The sequence below is a fragment of the Drechmeria coniospora genome, chromosome 03, assembly GCF_001625195.1.
Source record: "Drechmeria coniospora strain ARSEF 6962 chromosome 03, whole genome shotgun sequence".
Taxonomy (NCBI): domain Eukaryota; kingdom Fungi; phylum Ascomycota; class Sordariomycetes; order Hypocreales; family Ophiocordycipitaceae; genus Drechmeria; species Drechmeria coniospora.
This window is the reverse complement of record NC_054391.1, coordinates 3,203,832-3,216,486: the sequence shown is the minus strand read 5'-3', so window position 1 is coordinate 3,216,486 and position 12,655 is coordinate 3,203,832. Positions and strand designations below refer to the sequence as shown.

At 57.9% G+C, this 12,655-nt stretch overlaps 4 protein-coding genes across 4 annotated transcripts; 2 read left to right on the top strand and 2 right to left on the bottom strand.

Moving 5' to 3' along the window:
- Window positions 1–1,602: 1,602 nt before the first annotated feature.
- DCS_06703 (class I alpha-mannosidase 1A) lies at window positions 1,603–4,203 on the top strand (the record flags this gene model as incomplete). Its single annotated transcript, XM_040803991.1, has 3 exons — window positions 1,603–3,123; window positions 3,175–3,845; window positions 3,915–4,203. 3 exons carry the CDS (start codon window positions 1,603–1,605, stop codon window positions 4,201–4,203), a joined length of 2,481 nt encoding a protein of 826 aa, XP_040654095.1.
- Window positions 4,204–5,070: 867 nt separating this feature from the next.
- On the bottom strand, window positions 5,071–6,110 carry DCS_06702 (uncharacterized protein; the record flags this gene model as incomplete). Its single annotated transcript, XM_040803990.1, has 3 exons — window positions 5,071–5,446; window positions 5,534–5,930; window positions 6,038–6,110. The coding sequence occupies 3 exons, from the start codon at window positions 6,108–6,110 to the stop codon at window positions 5,071–5,073; spliced, it is 846 nt and encodes a 281-aa protein (XP_040654094.1).
- Window positions 6,111–8,237: 2,127 nt separating this feature from the next.
- DCS_06701 (RINT-1 family protein) lies at window positions 8,238–10,890 on the top strand (the record flags this gene model as incomplete). Its single annotated transcript, XM_040803989.1, has 3 exons — window positions 8,238–9,956; window positions 10,020–10,314; window positions 10,385–10,890. The coding sequence occupies 3 exons, from the start codon at window positions 8,238–8,240 to the stop codon at window positions 10,888–10,890; spliced, it is 2,520 nt and encodes an 839-aa protein (XP_040654093.1).
- A 297-nt stretch (window positions 10,891–11,187) lies between these two features.
- DCS_06700 (mitochondrial carnitine/acylcarnitine carrier protein) lies at window positions 11,188–12,310 on the bottom strand (the record flags this gene model as incomplete). The annotated part of the gene is made up of 2 exons (XM_040803988.1): window positions 11,188–12,002; window positions 12,205–12,310. The coding sequence occupies 2 exons, from the start codon at window positions 12,308–12,310 to the stop codon at window positions 11,188–11,190; spliced, it is 921 nt and encodes a 306-aa protein (XP_040654092.1).
- Window positions 12,311–12,655: the final 345 nt, after the last annotated feature.

Sequence of the window (12,655 nt, the reverse complement as noted above, 5' to 3'; positions counted from 1 at the left end):
CACGCACACATACAACTACTAGGTACTGTACGTACTGTATTAGCTGCGCATGCAAGTACTTAAGCACATGTATAGTGCAAGTACAGTGAGTGTATTTACTGTGTGATATTTTAAACTTCGGATCTACTTGTCGGTACTAGTACACCGAGATCTCTGATGCTTTCATCCCGTACTCACCAGTGAGCATCCGCGAACAAACATTGTCTGACCCGTGGCTTGGCCGAGACAAACGTTCTTGGTTTGGGCATTATGAGCGCACAATACAATCACTCGCGCAGATGCACAGGGATCAAGTGATACCTAGCAAGTGGTGTGAAGGTGTATTCGTTCGTGCCTGCTGGTGCATACTTGTCGGTGTACGGAGCACAATTGCAGTACAGTACAGTACAGCACAGTACAGTACAGCCCTTGTACCTGCATGTACTCTACATGAAAGTACAAGTACATGTAAGTTACCGACGGGTGCAAGCAACCTGTGGTTCGTTCGTTGCAGCAATCTCATTTGGACGGTCCATTCCGGTCGAACTGCCGCCCGCGGTTCCGGTGGTGCTCCGATCGGTGGGGGGGTGACCCCTGCCCGTCAAGTGCCAGTTCCTGGTACAAGTACATGAACACATAGGAAGTACTTACGTACTTAGGTACAGTACAGTACTTATACGCACTTCGCAAGTACTTACGTACAGTATAGTAATGCATGCACTTCGCAAGTACCTACTTACGTACATCTGTCGTTCTTGTACGTAAGCACATGGACTCCGGTACAAGTGAACACGTATTTAGATAGTACTGCATGTACTTTATTGGTGTGACTGTGCATGTGCATACTGCAAGTACTTACATGTTCTTCCCGTAGGTGCCAAGCACTTGCTTACATGTACTTACATACAAGTACCTACATGTACAGTATAAGTATAGTACAGTAAGTATGATGTCCTGCTGCACACTCAAGTAAGTACTTACAGTACTGCAGCTGTACGCATTCGTGTACCGCTAGCGACCCCGTACTAAGCATATATTAACGAATACGAGGGAGAACCAGTACTAGTACCGACCGCCAAGAGCGCCCTCAGATGGAGCTCTACCCCAAGGGGCAGTAACCCTAAGCGGCATCTGGAAAGTGGCGGCGGAAGCTTGCTCCTGCGAGCGACGCCATGCACATGTACAGTACATGCGCTGTACTTGAGGCGCATGGGAGGGTTGCTTAAGAGGTCAATGGCGTTGACGAGACGAAACTCCCGACTCATGTCGCGCTGGCCACTTTTTCCTGCACCTTCCTGAGCACCGTTTCCTTCGCCCTCAGTGCCGCCGTTTGATCTTTGCCATATACCCACTCCTTCGTAGCGGCATCCTCGACCTCGCCTCTCCTTACTTCCGACCGATCAGTCGCAGCCGAGCCGAGTCGGCCGTACAAGCAAGAGCACGAGCGCGAGCGCGAGCGGATCGAAGCCGGATCGCTCGCGGCAAAGCTTCAGCAGCAGCAGCAGCAGCAGCAGCAGCAGCAGCAGCAAGCACCGACACTTGGGCGCCGCCGACACACGAGCTATGCGTCCGAGGTGAGAGGCGCGCCAACTCCTGCCCTACGCCATCTCGACTTCCGCTGCCATGCTGCCGAGACGCCGCTACAGGCTTCTCACCATCTTCGCCGCCGTCGTCGTCTTCCTCTTCTACCGCTCCGCGCCGAGCTGGCGGGGTCTGCAGCACGACGTCGACCCGCTCGGGCCGGCATCCGGCCCCAAGGGAAACGACGCGCAGCCGATCCTGCGCAATGACGAAGCCGAGGACTCGTCGACGTTCAAGGACGACAAGGCCCAAGTCGCCGCCGATGCCGCCGGCCCGGATTCTCCCAGTGCCGGGTCCGAGGCCGCCGCCAGTCGCCCGTCGACCATAGCCGAGCCCGCGAGCGAAGGGCCCAGCAGTCCTAGAGTTCACGTGTCGCTCGCCGTGCCCAACGACGAGAATCAACCCGGCCCGCAATGGCAACCGGCAGACGCCGGGCCGCCGACGGATAAGCTGCACTGGACCAAACCCCCCGAGCGGTTCCCGATACCCAAGGAGTCCATCATCAAGCTCCCCGCCGGGCGGCGCAAGCGGATTCCGAAAATCCAGCACTCCTTCCAGCCAGAGTCCAAGGCCTCAAAGGACGTCCGGCTTGAGCGACTCGCCAAGGTCAGGGGGGAGATAGCACGTGCCTGGGGCGGCTACAGAAGTTATGCCTGGATGCATGACGAGCTGTCTCCCGTCTCCGGCCGGCACCGTGACCCCTTCTGCGGCTGGGCCGCCACCCTCGTCGACTCGCTCGACACCCTGTGGATCGCCGGCCTCCGGGACGAGTTTGACGAGGCGGCCAAGGCCGTCAAGAACATCGACTTCACCGCCACGCCCCGCTTCAGCATTCCCGTCTTCGAGACGACCATCCGCTACCTCGGCGGGCTCATCGCCGCCTACGATGTCAGCGGCGGGAAACGCGGCAACTACCCCTTTCTCCTCGAAAAGGCCCGTCAGCTGGCCGAGGTCCTCATGGGCATCTTCGACACCCCCAACAGGATGCCCATCCTCTTCTATCAGTGGCAGCCGCAATTCGCCTCCCAGACCCACACGGCCGGCCAGGCGAGCATCGCCGAGTTCGGAACCTTGTCCCTCGAGTTCACGCGCCTGGCCCAGCTCACGGGCGAGAACAAGTACTATGATGCCGTCGATCGCATCACCGACTCCCTCGTCGAGCTGCAAAAGGCCGGCACCGTCATCCCGGGCCTGTTCCCGGAGCACTTGGACATCTCGGGCTGCAACCACACGGCGACGCTCGCCCGAGACATGATGAGCCGCGCGGCTCAGCATCAGGTGGACTCCAACAAGGACCCGGGCGAGGCGAGCGGCTACGGAGAGGGGGCCAAGGAAAGCGTCGGCGACGGTGATGCTTCCGACAAGTCCGGCGAGGTCCTGCCAAGGGCAGATGCAGATGCGGCTGTCGGCAAGAGGGCCGACGGCACGGATGGACCGTTGGCGGCGAGTGGAAGCAGGGCGGAGTGGGATTGCGTCAAGCAGGGCGTCGTCCCTGTCTCGTACGGCTCCCAATCTTTCCATCTGGGCGGCTCGCAGGACTCGGCATACGAGTATTTTCCCAAGGTGAGACGAGCCATCCGCCCGGCTGACCGTGACGTCGACTGACCTCTTCAGCAACACCTGCTTCTCGGCGGCCTGGCGCCCAAGTATCAGAAGCTATACGAAGACATGGCAGATGCCGTAAAGGAATGGCTTCTCTTCCGGCCCATGGTCGCCGGCGATTGGAATGTTCTCTTCCCCGCCAGGATCAACACCATGGGGAAGCCGAAGGAGGACCTGGACGTCGTCTATGACGTGACCCACCTGACCTGTTTCGTCGGAGGCATGTTCGGGCTCGGCGGCAAACTCTTCGGTCGCGACAAGGACGTCGAGCTGGCCAAGCAGTTCACCGACGGCTGCGTGTGGGCATACCAATCGACCGTCACGGGAGTCATGGCGGAGAGCGCGCGCGTCATGTCCTGCCCGACCTTGGACAAGTGTGAGTTCAACGAGAAGCAGTGGCATGAAAGTCTGGACCCGTATCAGCAATGGCGAGATAAGAGGCTCCAGCAGTGGCAAAACCGGACTCAGGAACTGATGGCTGAGTACCGTGAACGAAAGGCGGCTTCAAGCGACCCGTCGTCGTCGGCTGCCGCCGCAAATCCACCGCCGGATGACGTGGACGAATCGACCATCAACCCGGAACCAAAGCCCATGTCCCATGCGGAGTACATCAAAAACATACTTGATACCGAATCGACGCCCAAGGGCGTTGTGGCCATGAACTCGCCTAATTATATTCTCCGGTACGTTTTGTCGTTTCCTTGCCGCCGACTCCTCGTTCCGGGCAAAGCTGGCTAACATGACACTCTCAGGCCCGAGGCCATCGAGTCCGTTTGGTACATGTACCGCATCACCGGCGATCCCACCTGGATGGACAAAGGCTGGGTCATGTTTGAGGCGACGGTGCGTGCCACGCGAACGTCCATCGCCAACAGCGCGATACGAAACGTCAACCACAAGGATCCGGCGCTCACCGACGAGATGGAAAGCTTCTGGCTTGCCGAGACACTCAAGTACTACTTCTTGCTCTTCTCGGAGCCGAGCGTCATAAGCCTGGACGAGTGGGTGCTGAACACGGAGGCGCACCCGTTCAAGTTGTGAGCCGAGCTTGTTGGGATAGAACCGCGGCCTCATTCGCGGTGAGCCGAGTGTGATCTGTACATGACGACATAACAGAGGCAGCTTGATGGCGTTTATGGTTTCATTCATGAGGGGACAACTCATTGCAAAAATACATCAGAATTGACGTCGCCTTTGACGAGCGATATCATCTTCACCAATGCGCGTGAGCATACGCAGGGACGAGGCAACAGTGCACCCCAGGACCATGGCAGCAATCCGGCCTTTGCGTGACATTCTCCCCATGGCCCGGAATCCCCAGGCCAGCCGACGCAATACCTCCCGTCGCACTCGTTTTCCACCTCGTAGTGTACATGACTTGTCGTCCACGTGTCGAAATCCACACCCAGTCTTGTTGGTTGCCAATCGCATCACCTTGCCCTGTCCCTGTCCTGTCCCTATCCTGATCCCTGTCCCTGTCCCTATCCATGTTCCGCTCCCTATTTCATGGCCACGTTTGTGAAAACTCCAAAAAGGAGAAGGAGAAGAAGACAAATTTTCGAGGCCCAAGGTCCCAATACGACGTAGCCATGTCCTATGGCAACCTGGCTTGCTCGTCTGTCTGTCGATGTCGCAATGGCATTTGCGCCGGGTCGGCATTGAAGTTGCCGGCCTGCGGGGTGGTGCAGGCACTGTATCGGAGATGGCAATGGCGCTTGCAAATGGTCTGCGTCCCTTTGGCATCGTCTTGGCGGAGGTGTAAGAAAACAAACAACGCCGATAGAACGCCGATGCTGATGCGTATTGGGCCATCCGTACGTGAGCGGCCGCTCCACCCCTTCCAGCCGTGCCTCCCGCTTCATCGTCACACTCGTCTCACACTCGCAAGATTGAGGCTGCGCGCCGTCATCAGTCGCGCATCAGCTGACCAAGGACGCTAATGCTGAGTATCATGACGAGTAGGCCTATGGTGACGATGATGAGGAGGGTGAAGGAGAACCATCCCATGACCATGGCGCTGGTACCCACACCGCTCTTCACGACGCCGTTGCCAAAGTCTTGGGCGATGATGGAGGCGGCGACGGAGGCGGTATGCTGCCACAGCACCGACACTAGGATGAAGATGGAGGCGATGAAGATGATGGCGAGGGCGACTTGCGAGACGGGTCGGGAGGGGAACGGCTTGACCTCGCGCTCGGAGCCCTCGGAGTCTTCCTCCTCGTGCCAGCCGGGGAAGGTGGCGAGGAGAAGGAGACAGATAAAGGCGAAGATGATGGCGATGATGCTGCGAGAGAGCAGGCACATGAGTCAACGGGTCCAATCCTTGCCATGGAGCGCAAGTGATGGGGGGGGGCTCGAGAGGCAGACTCACATCAAGTACGGAAAGACAATCATGTCCTTGAACTGTGAAGCCAGCCAGATGAGGTTCAGGGGGTCCTGGTCCACGGACACTTCCTTGGCCAGGGCCGTCGCGTTGTTGCTGCACAGCCATGAGCCGCCGTCGGGGTTCACGCAGATGCCGAAGTAGCCGACGCGCGCCTGGAGGCTCGCGGCGCCGGCAATGTTCTCCATGGCCGTGTGGACATTGTAGTCGACCTGGGCGGTGTCGGGCACGGCCTCGTAGCGCTGGTAGTAGAGGGAGAGGAGGAAGATGTCAGGGATGAGCGGCGAGGAGGAAGAGCAGCCGGCGAGGAGCAGGGAGAGGAGGATGATGGCGACGGCGATGAGTATCATCAAGACATGATGGTAGCCGAGAAATGGGATGAACTCTGGTGGCGACCATGTGTCAGCGCCATCCGCATTCCAGACAAAGAGCGTGTGGGGACGGCGGTGCGAGCAAAGGATGGATGGATGGATGGATATGGATATGACTTACGGTGCCACCCGACCTGGACGCGAGGCGCCTGAGGTCGAGATGACGACGAGCTGGAGCTGGTACCGCTCGCCATTGGCAGCGACGGATGCGATGGACGTTCGGGTCGCTCTCCGCAGCAGAATCAAGGTGCGGCGGCGTCCCCGTCGTCGAAGCGACGGACGAATGGATCGGGAATTCTTGCTTGGAGAGAGTTCGACTGGCGCACGACGGACTCGATGTTGGACCTGGCCGTCGTCGGTTCCTCGTCGGTTCCAAGGCCTGCTGCCGGTTCGTATCACCACAATCCACCTACAGTTCGATTTGCGCAACTGACTGCTAGTTCACCGTCCCGCCCGCCAGTCTCGACCGATGGTTCAACCTGTCGCTGGCGAGGAATGCGGGAGCGACTGTCAACCGATGGGAGGATGTTGGAAGGGTGGCTGGCTGTCGTCTTGTCTCGTTTCGTCTTGGTATCGATGGGGATTGTAGACTCTCAGTCGACGTCGCAAGTGAATGCGCAAGGCTACTGCAGCCGGCACACCAGTAGAGTGCTAGTCGTCACCTGGAATGAAGGATACAATCAGTAGAAGACACGAGGTAGTACGATCTCGACGGCGCTGGCCCATGTGAGCGACGGGATCGCTCTGGGAATGCAACCAGGGAGGGAGAGGATGCGGACAGAAAGAGGGCGAGGAATGCAGGGTCGGATTGGATCGGATGCCGGCTTGCCACCTCCCTTTCTGCTAGACTTGACTGGGCCGCAGGTGGAATCGTGGGAGCTTCGGTGAATTTTCCTTTTCTTCGATGAAAAAGAGGATGGCTGGTAGCTCTGATGGGACGGTGAAGTTGTAGGTAGAGTTGTGCAGGTGACACGCGACTGGAGCGGACTTGTGCTTCTAGGTTTCACGGATACAAGACGTACTCGTACTCGTACTCGTCGTGCATGCATGCGTCCGCCCTGGCTGTCGGCGGTTGGCCCAGCCACCACGATTTCTATTTACCTGCGAGGCTGTTGGCGGGGCGACAACGGGTGACGTTGGTCGAGGTACCAGTACAGTATAGGTACGTACCCCCGTAAGTACATGCACGCACTAAGTACCTAGTAGTAAGTACAGCACGCCCTTGGTGCGTGCTGTACTTACTAAGTAATTAGTAAGTATAGCACGCACCAAGTACAGCACGCACCAAGTACAGCACGCACAAGTACAGTACAACGACAGCAGGTACTTCATTCATCACAGCGGGGGTGGGTACATTTTGGGATGGATCAGTCAGCGATGGCGCTAAACCAGCAACCCGTGTGCGTGCAAATTGCAGGGGGTTGATTTCGCGGCCCTTGTACTGTACTGTAGGGGTTCAGGTGCTAATTATACCATCAGGACTTGCTTTGTTTGTATGTGCGGTACTGGGCAGTGCTGTCATCCCATTCGAGCAATGACGAACGTATTATTACTTGCACCTAATTGCCTGTGAGAGTTCAGCACTCCGCTCACGTGTACAGCACATGTACTGTACATGTACTGTATGTACATGTACGTACATTTAAGTACGTGCAAGTCCAACACAGCCCCTGCAAAAGTACTTCACGTGCGCGCTTGACGTTCAACGAAGCGAATGTGCTGGTACGTGATTACGAGCACAACGTGCATGTCAACACACAAGCGCAGATGTACCTTGGTAGTAGACACGAAATGCAGTCGTGTTTCTAGAACGAGCATGGATGCCTCTTTAATTGCCCAGGGTTTTGCGTAGGAACTAATTACTACATTTGCGCAAATCCGAGTTGGTGTGGCTGGTGCACATGGAAGCTTTTCAGCAATCATCGATGCTATGCGAAAATGCAACGCTTTATATGGCACCCGCTATAGTACCTACTTACTAAGTGCTGGCTTATAGGTACCTACGTAGTTGGGTTAAAAGAAAAAGCGAAATGCATCCAAGTAATCTGTACTCCGTACGGAGTAGTTGTAGTTACAGAGTAATTGCTCCGTATGCAACTTGCACTGTACTGAGAGAACTTACTCCGTACACTTTAGTACTTACTTACAAGTACTCACATGTACACCTACATTATTGTGTATTTTGCTTGTACCTAGTTCAACGGTTTGTACCCGCTTCTACGGAGTAGTTGTACCCAAGTTTTCCAGCGCTGACCGTCGGCGGCCTTGGGGAGACACGAGACGAGCAGAATGGATTAGCAGGCATGCTATCGATAAACCTAATGCCCACTGGCGTCCGTCCACCCATTCCTCCCCACCGCCACTTGCCTGCTCCTCGCCATTCACCCCCCCCCGAGCTCTCGCCCTCCCCTCTTCACCGACGTCCGCTCGTCGAGCATGGCAAGATGCCCGCCCTCAACGAGGCCACGCCGGGGACTGCCCTTGATATCCGCGTAGAAGATTTTCTCGACGACAAGCTTCATGAAGCCGCCGACCTCGACACCCTCGACCAACTCCTCGTCAACGTCGAAACGCAACGCAATCAGCTCCAGTCCCAGCTCGACGATGCTGCCAAGCAGCTTGAGCAGGCACGCCACACGGCCCTGGATCGGCAAGGCTCCCTGCAGGCCCGGATGGATGAATTCCACAAGCTGCAGGAGAGCATAGACGTCCGCGTCCAAGTCGCGGCCGCGTCCGACGCACCGAGCGAGGCCATCGCCCGACTCCAGGAGCCCATGAAGAAGCTTCAGGCCGTCGAGCTGGCGCAAAAGTATCTCTCCCTGCTGCAAATGGTCGAGAGGCTGCGGGCCGATGCTCGATCGCACCTCCCGGAAAGCCCCAAGGCCGCGTTGGAGCCGTACGCTCAGCTGAAGGAGCTCACCATTCGTCTCAAGGGCGTGCCCGGCAGCGGAGAGCTGCACTTGGTCGGCCATGTCGAGACCGTCACAGAGATGCTGTGGAAAGAAATGAAGAAGACCATGTCGGCCGAGCTGGATGCTGTCCTGGCCAAGAGGCATTGGCCCCGCGTCGACCCCGAGACGGAGATGGATGAGGAGTGGATGTCCTGCTTCGAGAAGCTGCTCGACCTCCAGATGCCCGAGATTGTCCACAACACCGGTCTTGTGTCGCTTCTTCCCTTCGATGTCATGGCAAGCATTTTCGTGTCCGAATTCCGCTTCCACTTTCTCAGCGACAAACCGACAAGCAGCCTTCAGGCCATCGGAACCCACTGCTTCCCGTGGTTCTTGGCCACGATTGAAAAGTGGGAGGCCTTCTTCCGCGACAACCTCGGGCCCTTGCTGGCGACCAAGTTTGGCAACACGCCGGTGGCGGATAAGATGGTTTACCTCGATCCCGTGTGCGCCCTCATCACGTGCATGATGCCGGTCATGAAGGAAAAGATCCACGCGACCACGTCGGAGGCGACGGCAAACCCGCCCTTTCTCAGCGGCTTCATGTCCCAAGTCATGACCCTCGACGATGACGTCAGGCAGAGGTTCAACTACGACGGCGGAGACGTTGAGAACGGTTGGGCAGGTCTCACCGCCGACGTCCTGGACATCCATTTCGACGCCTGGTTCCGAGTCGAAAGAGACTTTGCCATGGAGCACTTTGAAAAAACAGTCGAGTCGCACGATGCCCGAAAGATCGACTACAACTATGCAGTCGACGGGAAGATGAAGCCCACCTTTGCCGCCGTTCGCATCACCGACCTCCTGAGGACGGTGACGACAAAGTATGAAAGGCTGCGCAAGCTCAAGCACAAGAGTCGATTTCTCACCGGCATCCAGTTGGACATTCTCGACGGCTATCACGATCGGCTGCGCGGATCCCTGGAGGCCTACCAGGCCATGACATCCACCTTGGGGAGGACGCTGCATGGAGCCAGCAAGGAGCAGCTGGCCGCCCTCGAAGGCACCGGTGTCTTGGAGACGCTTTGCAAGGTCATTGGCAGCGCCGACCACGTTGCCAATACCCTGGCAGAATGGAGCGACGAAGAGGTACGCTTCCCGTGGCTGCAAACCCACCGAAGAAGTCCAGATTGGCTAACGAGCAATGCGCAGTTCTTCGTCGTGCTGTGGGAAGACCTGCATGCTCAAGATGAAGGGCGAAAGCACCAAGCTGTCCATGACGATCCACCCCCCGAGGCGGATGAGATGCGAGGGCACGGGCAAAATCGCTTCGAGGCCGGCGGGGACGACGGCGGCATATTTGACGAGACTGCCGCGGCATACCAGATGCGACGCAAGGCCGCCGAAGAACTGCTCGTCGGCGCCTTGGTCGAGTCTCACACCAAGGCCTTCCGGACATATCTCCATCACGTTCAGTGGACTACGGTTGGCGAGACGGCCGTTTTGGGTAAGCTGCCCTGCTTCGCTGTTCGTTCGTGACCCGGCCAGGTCGGCTAATGGATCCCCCCTTGGTCCAGACGACCCTTCGCAGCTGTCAATCACTCCCGAGCTCGACGAGCCGCTGCGCGTTCTCAAGCGCAACCTTGACTTCCTGTCCAAGGCACTCTCGACGGCGTCCCTCCGTCGCGTCTGGCATGATACGCTGGACAAGCTCCAGGACATGCTCTGGAACGGCGTTCTCCTCAAGCAGTCCTTCACCACCCTCGGCGCGGCCCAATTTGCGCATGACGGGGCCGCCATCTTCTCGCTCGTCGACAGGTACGTCTCCGGCGGGTCGACGGCGTTGGATGCGCTGCGCGAGGGCATGCAGCTTCTGTGCCTGCCACCCTCGACTGAGCCCTCCGGAGTGCTGCCGGATGGTGCATCCGCCATCAGCCTCAAGGAGGCCAGCGACCGCGCATTCACGAGCAACGATGAAGCGCGCAAGGTGCTGGAAGAGCTGGGCCTTGATGCCCTGACGCCCCTGAATGCAAGGTACATCCTGCAGAGGCGGGTGGAGAACAACGAGAACATTGGGTGGTAAGCGGTGGAGGGTGGTGCCCATCCGGTTTGAAGACTGGTCACAAAAACTCGAGGATGCGAAGCTGAAATATGGGCCTTGTATCTTTCTCTTGCTTCGGTGCGTCCAGGACACCTATCGTCTATCAAACAACACGTGCAAAAAGAGGAGGAGCGGCAATACCAGGCTCATCTTGTTCCAAATGTCCGCCAATAAAAAAAGCAAAAATGAAAAAGCAAATGCTGCCGTCTCGTTCGTGTTCTTCCACCCATCCCGTCGTGGGCTCGACCCCGGCAATGGCAGAAAGGGGAATAAGTTGATTTAATTTATGGCCCTCATGGTCATCTCAACGACGGCAAACGTGCCGGCGCTGACAGGCATGGCCCTAACGAGCGTCGGGAAGATGCCTTTCCAGAAGCCTCGCACGCCGCCTTCGCGCCACGTCGCCGCGAAGCAGCTCCGCATGGTCGGGTACTTTTGCTGCGCACCGAAGCCGTCCGTCTGCATTTTACTCTTGATGACGTCGAACGGGTAGCTGGAGAGCCACAGGGCCTCGCCTGCGAGGCCGCCGTAGAAGGCAATCTTCCAGCCGGGAATGTCCTTGCGGTCGATGGCGTTGCGAGCGGCGTCGGAATTCATGAGGTATTCGAACGCCGTGAACCAGGCGCCATACGCAAAGGCCTCGCGATAGATGGTGACGGCCTCGCCACGATACAGACCTCGGAGGAGGCCTTGGTGCGCGCCAATCTTGCGAACGCAGTCGAGGGGACCGTCATACAGCCGGGCGGCGCCGTGTGGCTGACTCTGAAGGCGAATGCGAATGTGCTCAATGGGGCCGGACAGTCCGGCGTTGGATATGCCGGCAAAGGCGCCGGCGGCAAAGTACTGGCCGTAACCGAGGTCACTGGTCTTGCGGCCGGGGGCGTCGGCGTTGCGGGCCTCAAACCAGCGGCGGGCAGAGTGGAAGGCGCCGAACTGAACGGAGACACAGGCACCGATGCCTATGAGAGGTGTGAGGGTGCCCTTGTAGAAGGCGAGAGCGCCTTCGTTCTTGTAGATGGAGGTGGCGGCGTGGAGCGCGCCAGAGTATTGCGTCGTCGTTTGGAGGCGGACTTTGACGATATCAAAGGGCTGACCTATCAGCATGAGCGAGAGTCAGCAAGGTACTAAACACGAAAACACGGAATCACACGTTCCCGTGACTCGAAGGAGCCGGGCCGGAGAGAGAATGGTGCCCATTTATCGCTCGCCTTGCCTCGCCCACGGCCCGATACCAGGCAGACTGCACAAGCTCGCAAGAGACGTGACTGGCGAAGAAAGGACTGGAACGGTGCATACCAATCAGGACTTGTGCAATACCGCCCATGGCCCCGGAGAACAGGTCCTTGGCCGTCTGCAAACTGCCGCTCTGTTGCGGCTCCGTCTCGAGGAAGGGCGACTCCATGGTGAATTGGGGGGAGCGGTGTGGACCGCAGCGCGGATTGGGTACGGACGAGCAAGGCTGACTTTTTCGCTGGAGATGAACGACTGGAGAATGGAAGAGCCACGGGGCGTCTGCGAAGACGAAGCCGATGGTGAGATTCGAAATGCAAATTTTGGCAATATTTGGTGCAGTTCAGTCCGACAGATGGAAGCGTAGCACAAGACAGCTAACACGGCCAGTGCGACATGCCCCACGAACACGAACGGCGCCGAGCCGATAGGGAGATAACGAGCGATAACGAGGTTAGCCCTCCCCCCGCAAAACGGGTGGAGGGGAGTCCGTTCCAACAGCGGTTGCCGAGGTTTC